The sequence below is a fragment of the Acanthaster planci genome, linkage group LG10 (assembly GCF_054643075.1).
Source record: "Acanthaster planci isolate LZ-2023a linkage group LG10, COTS_SCS, whole genome shotgun sequence".
In the NCBI taxonomy this organism is placed as follows: domain Eukaryota; kingdom Metazoa; phylum Echinodermata; class Asteroidea; order Valvatida; family Acanthasteridae; genus Acanthaster; species Acanthaster planci.
Genome location: NC_141786.1, coordinates 6,373,550 through 6,394,468, shown reverse-complemented (window position 1 = coordinate 6,394,468; position 20,919 = coordinate 6,373,550). Strand labels below are relative to the sequence as shown.

At 43.9% G+C, this 20,919-nt stretch overlaps 2 protein-coding genes across 2 annotated transcripts; one reads left to right on the top strand and one right to left on the bottom strand.

Annotated features, from left to right (window-relative positions):
- Position 1: 1 nt before the first annotated feature.
- Positions 2-12,962, bottom strand: arcn1 (archain 1). Its single transcript, XM_022254736.2, has 10 exons — positions 12,822-12,962; positions 10,540-10,803; positions 9,661-9,840; positions 8,851-9,050; positions 7,673-7,840; positions 6,473-6,644; positions 4,944-5,091; positions 4,253-4,364; positions 3,554-3,758; positions 2-2,870 (listed from the first exon to the last, which is right to left on the bottom strand). Exons 1-10 carry the CDS (start codon positions 12,822-12,824, stop codon positions 2,781-2,783), a joined length of 1,542 nt encoding a protein of 513 aa, XP_022110428.2. The 5' UTR covers positions 12,825-12,962; the 3' UTR covers positions 2-2,780.
- A 74-nt stretch (positions 12,963-13,036) lies between these two features.
- On the top strand, positions 13,037-20,916 carry hmbs (hydroxymethylbilane synthase). Its single transcript, XM_022254739.2, has 9 exons — positions 13,037-13,356; positions 13,604-13,676; positions 14,208-14,391; positions 15,091-15,168; positions 15,833-15,908; positions 16,560-16,673; positions 17,119-17,331; positions 17,835-17,930; positions 18,732-20,916. Exons 1-9 carry the CDS (start codon positions 13,294-13,296, stop codon positions 18,921-18,923), a joined length of 1,089 nt encoding a protein of 362 aa, XP_022110431.2. The 5' UTR covers positions 13,037-13,293; the 3' UTR covers positions 18,924-20,916.
- The last annotated feature ends 3 nt before the right edge of the window (positions 20,917-20,919 follow it).

The window sequence follows — 20,919 nt, the reverse complement described above, 5'->3', positions numbered from 1 at the left end:
CTTCATGTTACTAGCTGTGGATTTATTAACAGTTCCTTGTAGATGAGCTCGTCAAAATCACACATATGCATACTTTGGATTGTAACAGCCTAGGGCAAGTTCGATTCAAGGACCATAGTTAACCATAGTTCAACTAACTCTGATCAAACGCATGCTAGTCGATGATGGTTGGACTAGTCTAGTTGGCTATTCACAACCAGCTTATTGGGGTTGGTTGCATCGTTGGTTACCGTAAACCGTTTTAATAGCACAGAGCAGAGAGAAAATGTCGAAAAAACAATATGTCACCAGTAAATGACCATTTTCACTTTTATTTTTGCTATTTTGCCCTTCCTGCGGTCAACTTTTTCCCCCTTCGGCCTAATGACCTGACAATGGTTGACTAGGGTCATTCGTGCTTCAACTTCACTGCACATGCGCTAGGTACATCATGAACAAACTCTAGTTAACAAGTGGTTCTTGATTGAACTTGCCTTTAGTAGTGAGATGCTACAGCCCTTTCATGGAAGCGGGAACATCAGAGGTACAAGTGTATGTATTTCTCTGGGTTGGAATGTCTAGTTAACCTGGTACCTGGAGGACTGAGTCATGCGCACTTGCAAGCTCTTCACTTCACCAGACTGTGGCTGTATCCAATTCTTGCATTTAGAGGTCAAGATGTATGAAGGGGCTAAGGACTGCAATGACACTAAAACAGAATCTTAATAAGCCACTGCCTCTGCATTTTTCCCAAATGATGTGCTTGCTCTGTCCAGCCATTGCCAGCCCAAGGCTCATGCATGGGCTTTAAACAAATTATGATACAAGTCTGGAGAGTTCAAATCCAAAAAATCCACCTGCAATGTAACAAGTTAGGGCACCAGAGACCGTTCGGCACCCATGTTACAACAAGCCTCTAATGACTGCCAAATAACTGGCAACTTTTTACATTTACTGGACAAATTTAAAAGTACCGGTTGTCATGTTTTGCGAGGTAAAGGAGTCTTGACACTAGTGACTGGAGATGAAATTCTGGACTGAACACATCGAAGTATGTGTGTATTGTCCACTAACACTCGCCAACAATTCAATTTCAATAAAATGCAAGGTTGGTGTTAGGCTGAATGGAGCCCTCGAAACCAATGTGCCTTCACTTTGAGTTGGTCTACGGTGCATTCCATTCAGATTTATTTTTCTTTAAGTGAAATCAATACTAAATCAGTCTAATAGTCCATTGGGTCTACAATCTTTGCACATTGGTTGAGCCACAGATGTACTGAACCCAAAAAAAGCCGTTACGAACTGAAGTACTTTTCAAAAAGGAAATAAAAATTAAATACGGCAAACAGCTTATGTAGGAAACTGGTGTTTGAATAATGAATGAATGGCTTCTCACCTAACATTAACATCATGATATATTATACAAAATTTAGAATTTATGACAGTTGTTTTGTACACATTGGCTCATAAAATAGTTGATTCTTTCCACACCGTAACTGGTCAAATGCCTGCCAATTCCCCTGTTTGTTCCCCTTCAGATTTCACAAAATGCTCTCCTGGTTCACAGATTAAAAACAAGCACAAAGCTACAAGTAACGGTGATGGTCCTAGCTGTGAATGCAGGGATGATCTAAGGATGTGACAACAGCTGTAAGTCTCCCACTTTCATCCGCGAGACGACTCCTTCAAGAAATGCCTTTAACATTTTTTTTAATGAAGAGCAATTTTTTTTTTCAAAATAATGCCAGCAAAAGAGAATCTTCACTTTCCCCAAATCTTCCTGAATGGATTTCTGCCCTGACAATCTATCGTCCAAATATTTCTCAACGTCATTTAATTTTTGTAATCCCTTCCCCTACAACAAATGCTTTCATTTAAGACCCTGGTGTGGCTACAGAAAATACAAAACAGGTCTGTAACACCAACATAAATGTGTCCAGTGTGTTACTCCTTGACTGTTTCACAGTTTCAATGGCATTTGGTGAAGACCAATCTTTATGCATGTACATGCAAGAGTGCAAGGACCTTCAGAATCAATTATTTTACGAAGATGTATCAACCCTTTTGTTACGCAAGACAGTCACAACTAGAAGGAAATCCTTGTTTTGATGGCCATGCCTGGAAATTCAAAAAGCAAGTTCCACATTACTAAAGCTCAGCCCGCAAATGCAACGTTCCATGGACAACTGGCTGCAAAAAAAAAAACACTTTTGTGAGTTTGTGCACATTCAGATGAAAGTCACAAGTACATGTACTCCATATTTTTGCATGACTTATGAGCACACTGTGTTTCTTGCACTGGAGGATGAGGTTGGCCCTCTCTAAGTGGGGTCCCAACTCACCTACACTGAATATGTTTGAAATGGGATGACATCAGGTGCCACGTTCACGAATGACATTGCCTGTTTTGAAATACCAAACTGACATATTGGATTACCTGGAGCCACCGTAGGTTCATGCCACAAATCATGAACAGCTGTGCATAATGTTTCTCACCTGTGATGATGCACCAAGCGAGGAGCACCATGGATTGCAAGGTTGCAAAACTTTGTTTACTCAATAATCCGGCTGCCGAGGATGTCTGTGAAGTTAGAGTTAACGGCACGAACAAAAGTTGTTTATGGTGCCGTTACCTCTACCAATGCCACACTTTGAATACCTTGAGCCAACATTGTGGAACTGCCCCCAAACTCATGTTACTGGTCTGGTCTTGGTAATAAAAAGGTTTGTTGAGGACTTGGTCTCCTTGCAGACAATGATATTAAGTTTGTTTTAACAATAATGCGCTGGTCCTAAAATCTTCACACGATTTCATATTTTTCCACGAGCACAGCGGCGTCCGTGGAGAACTTGACAGGCTGCTCGCTGTCCAGCATTAGTACATCCGCAACCTGAAAACCAAGAAATAAGTAGACGTAAGTTTCATTCGGCAGTAACAAAAACACAACAAGAAAACTGAAAACAAAATGGGCTTAGATCAATGGGAGAAATGGATCAGCTTTGCACAGAGATGAAATTGGAATATGATGACACATCCACGAAATAATCACCAGAGGTTTTGAGGGGCCGAGTAGCATAAACCAATGGTGTGGGGGCAGCGCGGACATCCGGGATTCTCGCAAAATGGCAGGTTCTGCGCTGGTGAAAACGGCGACTGTGGCGACGTACGCACGCACCAGCCAGTTCAAAAATCTTTTCGTTGATCAGTACGTACGCGCGCGCTCGTTGCAGTTGTTTCACCGGCGCGGCGTTGTTGCTACCTGCAATTTTGTGAAACTCCCGGATGTCCACAATGCCCCTTAAAGTTGCGTTTACCTAAGGGCAACCCTTTAAATATCCATTTCCTGAGGTCTGTATCAACTTTAAATGTGTGAAAATGCCTGAATAATCAGGTTTTCCAGATTTCAAGAAGTGTTTAGAGAATCTTGAAATCAGGAGATGTCTGATGAAGAAATCCTGGAATCAGGAAAAATCCTCACAAATCTCAACCCTAGAGCCTTGTGTAATGTCTAGGGATGTAACGGAAACGTGCATGTACATGAATGGTGATTTTCTCCTCCACAGGGTTTGTTACCTGGATGTCACAGTAAGACTTCCGTGAGATGAAACCGACCGTGACAGGGAAGAAGTCGTCCGGGTGGCCCCCGACGCTGAACTCCAGGCTGCCGGTCTTGTTGCTGGCGTCGATGACGGGCAGTGTCCACTCCAGGACGCTGCGGCGGTGGTCGTAGCGGGAATTGCCGTCTATCTCGCCGACGATGGGGGCGCCAGAACCAGACCTGTTGCAAAGAGGGAAAAAAGGTCAAGATATTGCTTTGAACGCTTCGGTGTGACACAAAAGAACACCTGCTTGTGAACATTACTGATGCATGCGTAAATTAGAATGGGGGGGGCTTCTAGATTTGTGAATGGATTTGTGAGAGAACATATGTAGGGATACACCACTGGAAGTCATTTATTTCTATACTGAATCAATATATTACAAGAATATTTATTGATAAGACACTGGAATTTGTGGTCAGATACCCACCAACCAAGCTCTCCCATTTACGCTATTTACTTTCGTATTTCAAAGAAACCAAAGTAAACATTTTGTCTGCACAAAGCTTGGGTAGTGTTCACAGGCAACGAACGTTGTGGAATGTACATTGGTCATGAGTACACTGTAACAATTTCCCAGACAATGGCTCAACCTGATTCGGGAATGGTAGCTCACCTTCAACAATACCCTAGCCACTACTCATAAAAAACCAGACTCTCTCTGAATACTTACATTAATGGAATGGTGATGATTACATCCTGCAGCTCCATGTCTTCCTGCTGCAATTCGTACTCTATGTTGACGTCACATCCATTCTTATTGTTTTCAGACGGCCAGCAGTTAACTTGGGAAAACAAATAATGCCAAAAATACATTCATACAGCTCCAATTCCATCAAAATGCTCCAAGGTGCTTCACATTATCAAACACACTGAACTAAAACATTAAAACATTTTATTTAAAACATTACACTTCAATGACAAACGCTGCAAAGTGTAGCAACGCATTTTGTGTAAGGACGTTGATCTCTGAATGCAAGTCGTAATAAATCTTTCTGAATAATTAAAATAGGCAAGACCATCGACTTGGTGCAATGCAATTTTCTAATGGATTCCGTGTATACTCACCAGAAGACTGGAGATGAACAGCAACACAAGGGATCCCTTGGTAACAATTTACATGACTAGCTTGTGACTTACCTTCAGAAGGTAGTGCCCAGAATGTGGAGTTGAGAGATTAGTTACGAAAGCAGGGCCAAGGTATAGCGATTGTGATTACTACGCAATGGTGTCAGGTGTCTCCATAATGCATTGATGATTGTGCCCTCTACCTGTTAGTTGGCACTGTCATGAACTGCCCCACCTGCTGAATGCCTCCCCATTAATTGGGAAGATTATTCAACTAGCAAAACAAAGAACCTTACTTGACAGAGGCATGAGGCTTTCGTCCTGGGAGGTTAGTCTCCATTTCAAGACGCCAACATCAGTGTTCAGTGGGAAGGGCTTGGCTGGATTCTTCATGCTGATGTAAGACTCAGACTGGAAGAGTTTCTTGTCTACGTTCGGATGAGTCTGCAGGGAGAACAACCACCATGGAAGCTACTGCTGTCTAGTCTCCAGATGGACAGAATTACGCTGAACACTAAAACTCAACACCTCATTGAATACTAAGGACTGAATCCTGATGTTGTGGGCCCACGCTAAAAACATGTGTCCCTGTGACAACCAATGGCAGGCAGCTTTGCCATTCTCCAGCGGCACGCACATCATTTCAGAATCGACAGACCTCTGTGCGGGTCGCGCTACACTTTGCTTTCCTACATTGCTCCAGGACTGTGGACCTCTCTGGAATCATAGGAAAGTGCACAGGTACCTGTAGGCAAAGGTCTGCCATGGCCGCAACCACACACCAGAAAGCATGTCGCCGTTCTTACGGCCTCCGAGGTAGCATCAATGAAGCATTTAACAAGAGCAAAAAAGGGCTAGGTGTGTACACTTCAAAACAAGGCTCATTAAGTACAGGGAGGGCAGACTAATCATGGCGCACAATAACTGCTACAGTTTCTGAAGCCAGGCAGCATGCTCCCTGTCCTCATATACATGTATACACAGCAAAACAAAGTCTTGGTACCAAGAAACGAGGCCCGGTTTTCAAACTTTCTTTGAAGGGCAAAGTTTCCAGTGTGGTTCAAACTTCAAGTATGCTCTTTGAGGGAGATGGGGGCATATTTGTTTTCAACTCTTTAAACTACGGGTGCAATGGTTCAATATCCCAATTCCCAAAGATAATTTGAAACCAACCCTGAAAGGTTTGGGAGGATACTGTATAAAGTGTGATGTCCCAAGAGAATTTTTGAAAATGCTGAAAGTGTGGTATTTACTCCCCGGACAGTACAGGATTTGGGCAGATGATTGACAAAAGCTTGCTTGCAAAAATTACCCAAGACAGAGCTACCGAGCACCGAACAAAAATAATGAATAAAGCGTTATTAAAATGCCAAGTCAATAACCAAACCCACAACTCACGTTTTCAGATCACAAATGCAAATTTTTTTGAATCGGTTTAGCCACTGTGACCTTTACTCTTAATGCAATGGACTTGTGGGATTACCAAAACCAATGTCACAAGCCATATTTGAAATTCCCATGCAAAGCATTTCTAAACTTATTGCATTGTCAAGACTTTCACTGTGGCCTTAACCTTTGACCTTTTCATCCCAAATGCAATAGGCTTTCTCAATCGCATAGAGCAATAAACAAACCAACTTTGAAGTTCCGTAGACGACGTAATTCTCAAGTTACTGTACTGACAGGAATATTCCAGTGTCAGACACACACCCATCTCCAGAAGGACAAGGCACAAACACTACGTTGAAGGCAAGAACCAAATGAAGATGATCACATCATTCAGTGATAACAAACCATGCACAAAAGGATTGCTCTCTCGTCTTACCAGTAACTGTGCTCCTTTGTCGTCGTTGTTTGCAATGCCGACTTTAATGCGGCCCGCCTGCTCGCTCTTGTCACTGATATTCAGGGCGATCAGCCCATGGATATCCAGGCTCTGTAAACCTCCTTCCCGGCCAGCCGTCAGGGACATCTTCTCCTCAATACGCAAGTGGACCCTGTGGGAACAAGGACGATATGCTCAATTTGTTTTACAGCTGCAGTGATGTGATGTATAAAGCATTCCTGCTGGACATAACAGTTTGCCATTACGTAACCTGAACCCTCCAGGTTACTTTGGCTAGAAACCCTGCCAGGCAAATCAGTTTGCAGCGATCTTGTCGGTGATATTCCAGGCGATCAGTCCACAGACGTCCAGGATCTGTAAAACTCCTTCCCGGTCAGCCATAAGGGATATCTTTTCCTCAATGTGCGAGTGGACCTATGGGGAACACCTTGGAGGCATAGGCCTGCCTAGTGCAACAAGATCCAACCTATCAGGTATCCCCGAGGCCCAACGGCCTGGGAGCCTATGATTGCCAGCCACTACAAGGTCCAAAAGAGGTTAACCGCTTTTTGCCAGGTGGTTTGGAAAATGCAGTGCACATAATCAGGACTCTTTCAAGATTTTCAGTTTTCAAAATTCTTCAAAAATTCATCATTTCAATTAATGGACATTTACACCCACACCAATTACTGTCAGGTGGCAACTCTAGTCTAACAGACAAAATCTACTGACGCCTGAGTATTTCAGCCAGGCCTGCAGCCTTGTAAAAAGAGCCCAGATTGTGCAGTGTTAAATAACTTTCTTTTGTTCACAAACCTGACACAGTGCGCTGCTGACCTCTTTTCAATAGGGGCAAGATTAGCATGCAGTATACTGTTTCAAAACAAGGCTGGATTATCTCCACTATTGAAAGTGAAAAAATGTCGGTAATGCCCAGCAGCCTGGTCTTTTGTTACAAGGCCCAGTTCCGTTTGTCCGATTTCAGAGATCCCAGCCACGTGTATAAACACATGATGCCCGAAACCGGGCTCCCCAGCAGGAAGTGGTTAAAGGGGACCGTCTCCCTCCATCTCTACATCTATAGGCAATTTGTTGGGCTGCTGTTTACTGCTCAGTGCGACCAAATCCATCAGACATTTACACCTGCTGCACTTTGCTCTTTTCTGCAGGTCTCCAATAAAGCACGAACATGCCCCTTACCCTTCTTTTTTGCTTGCTGGTGTGGTGGTCTTGGCAATGTTGGCAGACTGTTTGGACGACTTTGTGGATGAGATGACGTCCTGGCCCTCTGTGCGTAGCTTACTGACGAAGCTGTCCACGTCCTTGGTCTTACTGCTCAGCTTCATGGCTTTGCCTGTGCCACTCGGCCTGGAGGTCAAAGTGTACAATTAGCCAAAGGACACACCTAGGTACTAATTGTGGCTAGCAGCATCCTTGGTCTCAATATTCACATTCGCTGGTGGACTTGAACTAACTGGGCACAGACATAACAGTGAGGAGGGGGTAACTGTGTTACTCCAGTTGACCCCTTCACGGCGGGATTCCTTTGACCGTGACTGCTGGGCTGTGGTGTGCCCTGAATGGGGGGCTTTGTCCAGCAGCAGGCCCCATTGAACCAGCAGCTGCATGGTGAATAGACTGTATGTGTGGTATGCACTAATCCTCACACAAAGCCGCGGCTGTGGACGCCTCCCGGTATAAAGGGGTTAAGAAGGTCCCCAGTCATCGGTCTACCTGTCCCACTTGGCCTGGACATCAATGTGAAGAGGGGCATAGTTGTGAAGCAATCAAATCTTCAGTATTACCCCTAGTCTGTCCAGGCCATCAAAGTCCCTAGTTTTTGTCTGGACTGGATTGAATGTGCCACTGAGCTCCAAATCAAAAGGGGGAAAAGCTTTTTTTACATTTTATCAATACTGCATTACATGTAAGCCAAGCAACCAATGTCCTCAGTCTCAATAATCATGAATGCATGCCCTTGGGACTAAATTCTAGAATCAACTCAGTATCTATTCTCTAATTCAATCCAATCATCTCTCATGATCCAACTCGACAGCCCACTATCCATCCGGTCAAGTTGGCATAGTGGTTCTTTCTCTCCCCTTACACCCCTGAAATCTGAGGTTCAAATCCCATCGAGTTCGGCATGTGGATTGGCTTCTCAGTCCCTACATGATTCTGTGGGCTTTACTGGTACCTGGACTATACCTTAGGTTTTACTGAACATTTCTGTATTGTCTCCCTCAATGTCACTGTCAGTTATAATCATCATGTATCTAGTGCTTAGTGCACTGTTGGATAAACGAAACAAACAGTAATTGTGAATCCATTCAAAACTCTTAGCTCATCTTCTTGTCAACGTCGCCACTGACACTTACTTTGATGGGGCAGCCGAGGGCCTAGGTTTCTCCACGGGAAGATCTGACACGACGGGAGTGATGTCGCTGCCTCGCGAGGACGACCCAAAGCCGCCGCTGAAGCCTATGCCCCTACGACCGCTCTTCTCCGCCTCCCGGCGGCTACGCTGCAGCTCCTTGGCCCGGCGCTGCATCTCTTGCTTAGCTTCCCGCTCTTGGGTCTGAACAAGAGAAGAAAACATTCCTTACACACAAATCCAGTGCCCAGAACTAACGGCCAATTCTGCGGAGGTACTACTCAGGCCCACACGAATTAGGCGTGTAGTACAGACCCAAAGCGTGTTGTCACTTGAACCAGGAGGTGTAGTGCAAACCTGTGGAGTGCGTGCGTGTGTTGATTCACTTGCTGCTTCTTGTGATGATGCATTTTACAAATATGGATTGAAAGACTGTGTTTAGAGGTTGTAGGGCTTTTGTGATGATGCAAATTTAGGCAAGGAAATCCCTGTTGATGCACATCAATTTTCAACATCAACCAGGACGTTTGAAGCTATTGGATTCTGGCACTTCAGAAGATTTGTGAAGACCCTACAAGGTTGTGAGCAGAGACTATTGGACTGAACACTGACTTTTAAAATACAAACAAGCTGTGGTCAGGTGCCAGTGTACGTGTCCAAAAATCTTTGAAATATCCACGCTATTTTGGCTATTTTATCAAATGTACATTCCTGGTGTCCGGAATTTGGGCTCATAGCCTGTTACATGCAAAAGGACAAATTTCAAAGGGGACCAAATTTCAGAGGACACCGGGTTTGTTTAATAGCCACCCACCTGTCTGACAGCCTGGAACACCTTCTCTTCGTGGGAGTCCATCTCGGTGAAGGTACGAATTTGGGCCAGGTTGACGTTCTCCCGATAGCCCAGGGCCACAATCTCGTCAAACGCAAAGATGACCTCAAAGGAGTGGTCCAGGATCTCGGATTCTTCCATGGCACGACAGTACTCAGGGATCTGAAGATGGGGACGAAGTTTGGTGAGGCAATGGTGGACGCGTGTGTGTGTGAGATAAGAGAATTTTCACTTCCGAACAAAAATCAGACAAAGGGTCCTTGTATGGTATTAGAAAATCACTGTGCCTTTGGAACATTTCAAAAAGCATCAAGGCAAAAGGTAAAGGCCATCAAAGCAACAGTTTTTATCCTGTTCCCAGAGTCTATCTTATTCATTGTTATCCGTTGAATGGAGTGGTGCCAGACTATTTTGAGTTCCATTCCTAACTTTCCCGTTTTTCAAAATGTGGCTTAAAACATAAAACACATTGATACATAATTCTTCGTCAGTATAAATGACGTTAACATTTAATGAAGGTTTATTTCAGTGCTTTCCTTTTTATCCTCACGGGCAAAAATAAGAAAGTTAACCTTCAATTCCTCCAACTGCCTCCAAGGAAAAACTTGTACACAGCATCAATCATTCAAAATCCTCCATTATTTGACAAATACGTTCCTCCGAGGGGTGAGCACCGTCTCAGTGTGAATGGTATCCCAGAGCAGTATGGATGCTTTCACATATAAACTAGGCCTGAATTTATGCATGACGGAGCATGAACAACACAAGGCCTAACCCAAGACTTTTTACCATTCAGCCCCAATCCTCCGAACCATCCAAAGGACTGTGGAGGATTGAGGAAGATTAGGGTTTCTAGCTTACCACTCTTGAGAATAGCCTCAGGGTTTCCAGATCCTCCAGGATGTTGCTCGTCTTGGTGGTGATCAGCAGCATGTACAGCTTCTCCAGGGGCTGGTAGACGTAGCGGACGCTCTCCGTCTCCACAAAGGTGTGCTGCTTGCCCGTGTTCATGAGCTTAGGGAAGGCCGCTAAGAGGCCCTCGATGCGTGCCCGGGTCATCTCCACGAACTGTCGGGAGAGGAGGGCCTTACCACTCTTGGTACAGATGGCAGCCGCGAGGAGCACCTGGGAAGGGCGGAGACAAAATACGTGGCTTCATGAGTCGTACACGTTTTGGGATGTATACCATTCCCGTACCTGCCTGAAAGTCAGAAATCGGGACACCCATTGTAGGAGCACATAGCAACCTAAGCAGCTGCACATGACAAACTATTTACATACATATACATGAGTTTGTATACACATCCAAATCGTGGACTTATAACAATAGGGGACAATAGGGTCTACGGTTGCCGAAGCGTCCACGGTTGGAAAACGTGTACAAAACATATGGGAGGTCTTCAGGAAAAGTTGAAGTATGAACAAAAGAGGAACAATAGGGAGTCCACAATTGAAGGTGTTTGCACACTTGGTGTGTACATGTAGGTGTAGCAATTGCCATTTTGACCCCGCACACAGTGCCCTCTTTTTTGCAAAAAAGATACGTCTTTTTTCACAAATAGCACCTTCTTTTTCTGGGACTTTTCTATTTATTTACTATTTTTTTTCCTTTTTTATGGAAATTGGAACATTCCCATTTTCAGACCGTTTAAAACTTGAAAGTCAGAACAGTTCCCATTAAATGGCAACAGTTGGCAGGTATGTATTCTGAACAATCAGGGGAGGGATCCTAAAGCTGAAACTCAGTAACCGTTCTACTAAACAGCCAAATGCAGAGTTACATGTAATCACATAACACGTTTTGAAGGTTAACAGTGGTTAATCGATATAGTCTCAATGTCACTGCAGTGACCTGAAAGGCTCCATAAGACATGAATGTCGAAGCGCTGAGAGGCACATGCACAGTGGCTCTCAGTGTCTGTGACGCAATGTACTACATGTAACTGCATGCAGCAAGAGCGTCAGCATGATACAATAAACATAGAAGGGATCTGTTGTGTCTGGGAACCAGACAGCAATAAAAAGGTCAGAGAAATATGGAAGAGCTGCGTAGCACCGTGATCAGAATAACAACAAGAATATAATATCAAATCGGTGCTTTGAAATATCTGCTTGCCCTGAAAAAGGTACTCAGTTGTAACCGAAAGCTCGGCAATCACATATTTCAGAGCACTGATTTGATATTCTCGTAGCAATAAAAAGGTCCCTCCCTACAGCAGCTTTATCAGTAAACAAGTAAATTCATATTATCAGGCAACTGGACAGTGGACAACCGTGTAAACGCTTCAGTTTAATTTTTGGTTGTTTTGCTCGTACTTAGAGCGAGCATGTTTCCACAACATTTCCTGCCCTCCGAGCTTTATCCATTCGCCTGGGTACAGCTGTCTGGATGCATCGACATGTTACCAGAACGATGTGAACAGAATTCTGTGTAAGGCTTTGAAATAAACTTGAAGAGGATGAGAAATAACCCTGATGCTAGTCCAACCATATGCATTAACTCACCATAATGGACAACCCAGTCGACATTAATTTAATGCTGTAGAGTTTTCTATAATAACTACATGTCGTTTGCGGAGCTCCCCTCTTGACCATTTTTTGAACACGCTTGTAACACACTCGAGCACAGACGGCCAAGTGGAAATAGGGCGAAGTGGGGATGGGACGATGTAGTTACGGGCGAAGTGCTTAGGGGCAACGTGGAAATGGGGCGAAGTGACTGTAGGCCTAAACCTTACAAATCCATCATTCTTGGGTCTGAAAAACTCAGACCCAAGAATGATGTGCAACATGTCTGACAAATCTGTTGATAAAGTTAGAAGGCACAAACTCGGAACCAGCCCTATAAATTGTGAAATTCCTGATGTTATGAGCATTTGGGCTAAAGTTGCTCAAGCTAACTTGGTCATGTTGGTGGAGAGTACACTATGACTGTGCGTGACACAAAACGGTCCAAGGCCATCTGTCGGAAATAGACGGATGTCGTGCATTTAAAAATTCTCTGGGCCTGGGCCCACGATGACAGGTGTGTGCGCTGATGTATCCACCATATTCAGCGTCAAAACAATCACGTTTGGCTCAAGATCTCCCCAGTAATGCAGTCCCAATCAATGGGTAATCGCAAATATAAATAAATTCCTTACCATTGTGGAAAATCTACTGAAAAGTCTTCCCTCGAAAATGCAATTTGGGATCGGAACAGGTTGCACGGATTTCTGCCCCGCTGGCTTCGGCCACGTATCCCGTAGCAAGACTTTCCGTAATCAGTCAAAAGAGGGCGGGCTGGGCGCTGTTCGTGCGCAGCAAGCTTATTCTCAGGATGTGCTACTCAGCAGCACTTAGGTGACAAGGGAAAAGTCATTATACGTAATTTATGAGGCCGCGATCATTCTAATAGAGACCGAGGTTGTTGACTAACAATAACAGGAAATATCTGCAGCATATGGCAAATTTAAGTGCAGTTAACTTCGGCACATGACTGGACCTCAAGACGAAGCTAGCTAGCTAGCCAGAGACGTGTACTGTACTAGCACGTGTTTACGGCAGGTGCAGGTGGTCAAGTTGAGTGTCTCCTATTTGGTTCCGATTTCAGTCAGGACAGTTGAGATTGGGCAAATGGCTGACGAGGTGGTTGGTGAAATACCGCAGGTGATTCGTGTGGGCTCACGAAAAAGCGAGGTAAATGACTGTAGCGCGCGGCTGAGTAGGCCTAATTCAGTTAATCATGTAGGCAATGGCAGGCCGTTGGTCCACGTAGACGTACTGTACATGTAAATTGAGTAGGCCTAAGCGCGTAGACACCATCCTGGTTGTTGTTAATCACTTTAAACGGGAGAGGGCGCTTGATGGGTTCTGTCTTGACAGTGCTACAGTTGGCACAATAATTCCAAGTTCATACATATCTATTTTACATGTCTTTTTTCAGTTAGCAATGATTCAAACCAACACGGTGATAGAACGGCTTCAGAAACTGTACCCAACCCAGACGTTCGATGTTGGTAAGAAAAACATGGGCATCTACAAGTGGCATCCTTTTGCAAGTTGTGGGCATATTTTTGTTTGCTTTTATTTTTGTTTTTTCATCTTACATTCATTTAAAGATGTGAGCTTTGTCCCAGTGACCTATTCAGTATGCATAAGTTTAATAGAGGGCAATGTACGACTTGCCGAAAAGAGGTTATGCATTAACGCATACTCAGAGAGCAAGAAATTTGTATTGTTGGGATAGGCTCGAGTAACGTTAAGCCTTTTGTGCATTTGTTGTAGCTACATGTAAATTGAAATAACAAAACAGCCTCTGAGACAACATGGAGATGCCAGCAGTGCATAACCTCTGTTAGAAGTACAGCTACAATTTGGACATTTTACAGATTATAATTAAATTAGATTACAGATTTTAAAAAATGTACTGTACATGAGTGTGTGATTAATTTGTTAAACCGTACTGATTGACCATGGGGCCTCTCCCACAAAAGTCTAGGATTTTGCATGAAAAGACCCTGGTGATTGATGACATTCTTGTTCTGCAGTTACCATGGAAACAATAGGAGACACAATCCAGGACAAACCGCTTTCCAACATTGGCGTGACCAGCCTGTTCACCAAGGAATTGGAGAGGGCGCTAGCAGACGACAAAGTTGACATGATTGTCCATTCCTTGAAGGACCTACCATCTGTCTTGCCGGACGGAATGGCCATCGCTACCGTCTGCAAGTATGTGCACAGCGGGTCAAGCCGCATTCAAGTCCTGAACCCAAGAATTAATTTGTTTCTCTGATCAGGATTGACTTTTTCTGAATTCAGTGGCGCAAATCTGCACCGGAGACTGGGAAATATGGGATGAGTTAAATCACAGTTGCCCGGCTTTGGAAATTTGAAATGGGGAGGGGACTTTAATAAAAGACGCCACCTGATGGCAGGGGTCACCCCTCATGATAACGCAGGTGTACCTCTTTGCCTCACACCCCTTAACCTTACATTAAAACTGTAATCAAAAGCTTTTTACTTTTTCTTTCTTTTTTCCTGAACGATTGGTTGTTTGAAATTTTAAAAATACTCAAAATCTGCCTCTTCTCACCATGAAAAGGGAGGCGGGCTGATTCAATAACCTGACCCCCTGGTCAAAAAGTGGGAGGGAAAGTCCTTCTACCACCCCCACCTACCCTCGGGATTTACACCCCTGTTAGAATTTCTTGGTTACAGCCAAGAGTGTTGCAAAAGCTGACTGATTATTCCCGGGATTGAAATGTACATATGTATGTAAATGTACACACACCAGTTGAGGTGGATAGAGGTTGGAAAAGTCCTTTCGAATTTTAACATCACTTTTATGCAGCAGAAGATCACGTCTGCATTGTGTGTTTCACGTCTGCATGCATGGGACTCTGATGTGTTGGTTCCTTGTCTTTGCAGACGAGATGACCCCCATGATGCCTTGGTCCTGAGCCCAAAGCATGCTGGGAGAACATTAGAGACCCTCCAACCTGGCAGGTAAGCTGGAGGATTAGAACATGTTCACACAGGGGCTGAACGCCATTTGCACAAGACATAAAATCAAATTTATAAAAGAACCTGTTTTTATGGTTGAGGGGGAGTTCCATTTACCTTTGCTTTTGAAGTTAAATGTGTTGCATAATGCACGCAAGGTGTGAGGTTGTGTGCATAACAGTTCAAAAACCTTGAATTTTTCCATTAGAAATGATATTTGTTTAGAGCGATATTTCTAATAATCAAGATCCAACCAAAACCTTACACATCTGCACTAGTAAGCAAGCGGTCTTGGGTTTGACTCCCACCCGAGTAAGCTTGTGACTTTTTCATAACCTCCCGGACAAGCACTGACTATACATGTACAGTGTTGATGAATATAAATCAGTCTAAGAGTAAAACCTGTAATTAAAACCAATCCAAAGAGTTCAACTTTGATTTAATCATCCATCATCACAGTCGTCCTGGACACGGTCATTATTATCATTTCTATTATCATTTTCTCCGTCATCATTATCATTGTACCTATCATCACTCCAGTTGCTGTTTTTGTCGTCACCGTTATCCAATCATTAACGTCAGGTTCCCAGGCTTACAGTCACAGTCCTCCATGACAGAGCAGGAAATTTCCTTTTGGTTTATATTGATTATCTCTCTCTGTTGACAGTGTAGTTGGCACAAGTTCTGTGCGCCGTGTAGCTCAACTCAAAAGGAGGTTTCCTCACGTGGAATTTAAAGACGTCGTATCCTTTACAGCTTCTGGTCAAAACTATGTCCTTAAGCAAGCTACTTTACTCTTCGTTGCCTCATCAGTCCATCCAGGAGTTCACATGGGTACCAGCATTAGCTGGGAACAGTGTACAGTGGACTTATATCCTATCCCACCTGAATGTAAGATTCTTCAGTCATTTCATGTGAAGGACATTTGTTACACCAGCCTAATGAACTTCATTGGGTCAGGATGGACTGTTTCATACTTGTCCTTAACAGTGCACCGACGATTTAAAGAGCTACAAGTCCTACAAGAAGTGGCCTTCTCTGATTCAAGGGGCATGAGAATTCATCTTTTGTTTAGAGTTTTACTCTGAGTTTCAGCTTTTTGTACAACTCTCTGCACAAATTTACAATAACTTTCCAAATTTTAGCTTTTAGCACTTTTCAGGTTTTTGTTTTGTATGTGGCCACTCACATCCCAGCTGACTAAAGCAATGGAATGTGCAACTTCAAAATCAAAATGGAGTTCTTTTCAGTCTGCGTACCTCCTTGGTCTGCCGTCTGCTAAAGACTGTTGATGGAGTTTAAGATCGGAGCTGTAGCTACATATAATTCATCATTTTTGTTACACACCAAAAGGAAGCTCGGAATTCTAGAATGGCCTTAACCTGTTACCCCAGCGTGGTAATCTAAACACCAGGTTGCGTAAGCTGGACGAGTCTGGCAACTACGCGTGCCTGATCTTGGCTGCAGCTGGACTGCATAGGATGGGTTGGGAGCACAGAATAAGCCAGGTATGATCCTCATACGCAGCAAAAGGCCGACTTTAACCCTATCACACGTCACCACAGAATTGTAGCCGGGAACACTGCTGAATATGCAAAAGTGTTGAACAGTGGTCCGTGTACAATGTCTGCCCGGTGTTTGAAGATCTTCCCAGTGCAAATGATGTTTTCAGATTTTAAAAGCTATTTTCTGTGTCTGATGAACGGGAAGGCTGTCGAGATGCTCAGTGACAGCAAACATAATAATGGGCCTTTACTGTTGTTTGCGAATGGACCATGCAAACATAAGCTCAAACATGAGGCAAAATAGAGAAAAGTACCACTATGTTTGCCGCTATCCAGCATCCATTAGTCTGCCATTGGTTATACATAAACATAATGATGTTTATCGACTCCCTGAAATTGGCCCCTGAACCAGCATATTTTCGACTCGTTCCATTTCTCTTGGGCGCAGGTCCTTCTTCCTGATGTCTGCATGTACGCCCCATGCCAAGGTGCCATGGCCGTGGAGTGCAAGGTTGCCAACCGAAGACTCGTCCAGTTCCTGTCCAGACTGCACGACCCTGTGACACTCCTGCAGTGCGTCTGTGAGCGGGCATTGCTAGGGACACTGCAGGGGGGCTGCAGTGCACCCGTGGCGGTCGACTCGCAGGTTGCAGATGGCAAGGTAGGCTGACTGAACCAATCATTTCAAAACTTAGGATGTGTAGATATATACAAACATCACAAATGTGAAGTTTCAATCCAATATAACATAGGTCATATGATATAGGTCATTTGAAGTTCGTGATTACAAACATGGCAGCCCACATGCATAGAGTGTGAGGTGGAAAATGAATCCATTTCTGGCTGACCTATCTCTGAAATCTGCACACAGCACGAGAACAGCATGTCCAATTGATGATAAAATGGCAAGATGTTACTGAAAAAATCCTCTTTTGTGTGAAAAACATGCATAGAGACAATATTACAGAAACCATTAGGAGGTGGTTTTGCCTGTTTTGAGGGTTAGTCCTAAGAGGTCAGGTCCAGCTGTTTTTTTGCCTGAGACCTAGACTCACAAGTATTTTTTATTTGGCTGCGTTCGAAACCAGTCATCAAAACTCAGTCTGTCCTATAAAGTACTCATTCATTTGCAAAGCACTTTTTCTTCATCTCTCTGTCTTGTAGATAAAATTGACAGGGGCAGCGTTCAGCCTTGATGGATCAGAGTGTGTACAGGAAACGCAATCCGTTGACTTACCGCCAGACTTGCTGCAAAAGATGGTACGCATCAGCTTTGTTACGGAAAATCCGCGCATTTGATCTCTGTCCGCAACATAAGATGGCGCGGCCTCAGGATAAACCGCTGCCTATTCAAGCTGTACAGTCGTTTGCAGGTGTATGCACTTCAGTCAGACTCTCACGCAGGTGTATGCGCGTCAGTCAGACTCTCACGCAGGTGTATGCGCGTCAGTCAGACTCTCACGCAGGTGTATGCACGTCAGTCGGACTCTCACGCAGGTGTATGCGCGTCAGTCAGACTCTCACGCAGGTGTATGCGCGTCAGTCAGACTCTCACGCAGGTGTATGCACGTCAGTCGGACTCTCACGCAGGTGTATGCACGTCAGTCGGACTCTCACGCAGGTGTATGCACGTCAGTCGGACTCTCATGCAGCATGGTGTGTGTTCAGAATTGCATGGTGAAACGGATCGGTCTGTGGGCAGATCAAGACAGACATAGCAAATGTGTGGCCACGGCATTCATGCACACCACTTACAACATCTGGCATTCAAGACTGTCAAAGGGCCTGTTTGTATCACACAGATCTGGCTCTCCATCAATGATCCCAAAGCTGGTTCTCTCTATCCATGAGGCGGGTTCTTGTGTCAGTGAGCCAACCTCAAATCACTGATCGCGATCCGGTCCCCGTGAAACAATCAGGCCCCAAGTTTCAATTTTAACCACTCAGAAAATCCTTAGCCACATTTCAGTCGAGATGTCTTCACTCGTACACTCGCACAATAACATTAATTTGCTTAGGAAGCTCATTGTACAATTTTTTTTTACATTTTTTGTCCAACAGGAGCCATCCAACAGTCCAGATTCCTTCCAACTGTACTCCTTCATCATTGCCCCCAATCTATCCCACAATGCACTCCGTGCAGCCGAGCAGCTTGGGTCCACGGTTGCCACGGCAATGCTAAAAAATGGCGCAGACAAGATACTGGAGGCAGCGAAACAAGAAATAGACGCTAGGAGGAACAAGACTGACTGAGACTACATGAAGTTTTTATTCTTTTCCGAGGTGCAAATTTTTTAATAGTTATGGAAACTTTGGAGGTGAATTTTTCCTGTCCACGTCATGAATGTGAAGACGTGTACCTCCACTTTATTCTTCTGTAATGACGGTCTTTCTTTGGTGCAGCCTATCTCACTATTTGTCAACTTCAGAAAAGGTGTTTAATTTGATTTATAAAAAGACATATTTTTTATGCTGTGAGCAAAGCTGAAGGGACATGCCGTTTCTGTCTTGTGTCTGTGTGTGTATGGGTGCACTGGCTGGATCTGTGTTCAGGAAACAGTTTATGTTGGGAAATTCAGGACTTTTTAAATCAATAATTAAAAAGTAAGGCCTAGGCTATACGCTGCTGCCATGTCAAACTTAAAGAGAGTAGTGTCATGCCACTGCCATGCAGAACACCGATGGCGCGGCACACCCTATCAAGCTAAAGGGCTTGCTGTGCCAAATGTAATTTGCTGAACCAAATTGACGCTGAACGCTGTGCTGTTGCGGTTCCGAACTTGAAGAACTCACTTTATTTAAGTGCGGCTCAGCAGGTGTATAGCCTAGTTCTAATACAACAAAAATATGAGCAATGTATACCCGTTTTGCTATGCTTTAACCCTTCGCACCGGGAAGTGGCTGTAGCCGCTGTAAAAATTTAGATCCTTTTCAGCTATTATTCTCGGCCCACGCTCAAGCGAACACGGTGAAAGAAGGCAGACCCTGGCTCTTGTATATTTGGTAATTGGTCTTTGTGCGTAGCCCAGAATTGAAAAGACCGATTTTGCATCATAATCACCAGCTTCACAATAGTCCCCACTTTGAAAAGAGGCAACGGGAATGTGGAAGGGTGAGTAGAGCCGCATGCCACCGAACAATGAGCCTTTTCACCGAGTAATTCAAAGCGTGCAGAGCATGCAGGGCCACAAACTGAAAATTTGCTGTTTGGTAGGTGGCCTTCGTGGCCAAGCGAGGATGGAATTCTTGGAGTCGGCTTTCGGAAAGAAATTCCCGTCAGCAAGGGGTTAAAGGTTAGCTTGTGGAGTGTTAAACGAATTTGTGAATATTCACAAAACACTGCCAGCATGATGAGCCCCATAATGTTTGCTAGTAACTCTATAGCATGTATTTTTTTGACTGGTTTTTATCTGGTTGTCAGGGGTCTGAAGTCCTTGTATATTGTTATTACATAGGTGGTTTCTTTATTACATAGTTTCGGCTGTTCTGTTCATTTAGATCATGTGTTATGTTACGGTTTTTATGCACAGTTCCCTTTTTATAGATTTAAATAGAGGCGAAATGTTTTTGTACACTTCCAAGTAAAGGTTGCTGATGGTAGATAAACTCCCTGCAGGAGGTTGGGGTTTGTCGGTTAGAGTCCCATCTAAGAATGCTGTCTTATGACTGCCAAAGAAGCACTAAGGATGAACTTGTAAACTAATCCAAGGACCAAAATTAGAAGGCATTACTGCGGTGACACCATGCTTACATGCAGATGGAATGTGCGTGTTACATTCCTCTATAAAGGTTGTGCATGGCAGCCGCTATCCTGGTAAGGGCTTTCGTTCCACAGGGATACACGAGTAGGGATTTTGTGCTATCCCTCCATAACAAAAGCAATTACTGGAAAGGTGGCTACCAAGCACATCTTCTTTAATTATTATTCCAACTGGCAGGTCCAAATACTTCAGTACAATGTACTTGCACCTTTCAAGAAAATTTAACGATTGCATTTTTAAAGCGAGACAGTGGATACAGATAGACACTTTAAAAGGTTTGTGTACTTCCAAAAAAACCTTTATTGGAATGATGCCATGACAATGGCAAGCAGTCTTTGATTCAATTCGTGCCAGGCTTCATAGTGAGCAAAATGCTATCAATGAAAAAAGCTGGAATAATTTCATTGGTTGGGAAAGACCCTCAAAATCTTTAATTTACAGAAAGAAAACTGGAGAATAAAAATAAATATACTGCTTAGAAACAAGTA

What these genes read in the sequence shown, in the direction of transcription:
- arcn1 (XM_022254736.2), bottom strand. An exon ending in TGAGGCTATTCTCAAGAGTG is followed by an intron (nt 9,841 to 10,539) that starts GTAAGCTAGAAA and finishes CCCCATCTTCAG; the next exon opens with ATCCCTGAGTACTGTCGTGC. An exon ending in ATCATCACCATTCCATTAAT is followed by an intron (nt 3,759 to 4,252) that starts GTAAGTATTCAG and finishes TCTTTGCAACAG; the next exon opens with GTCTGGTTCTGGCGCCCCCA.
- hmbs (XM_022254739.2), top strand. Translation starts at nt 13,294, where the DNA reads ATGGCTGACGAGGTGGTTGGTGAAATACCGCAGGTGATTCGTGTGGGC. An exon ending in AACCCAGACGTTCGATGTTG is followed by an intron (nt 13,677 to 14,207) that starts GTAAGAAAAACA and finishes CTTGTTCTGCAG; the next exon opens with TTACCATGGAAACAATAGGA. An exon ending in ACGTGGAATTTAAAGACGTC is followed by an intron (nt 15,909 to 16,559) that starts GTATCCTTTACA and finishes CTGTTACCCCAG; the next exon opens with CGTGGTAATCTAAACACCAG.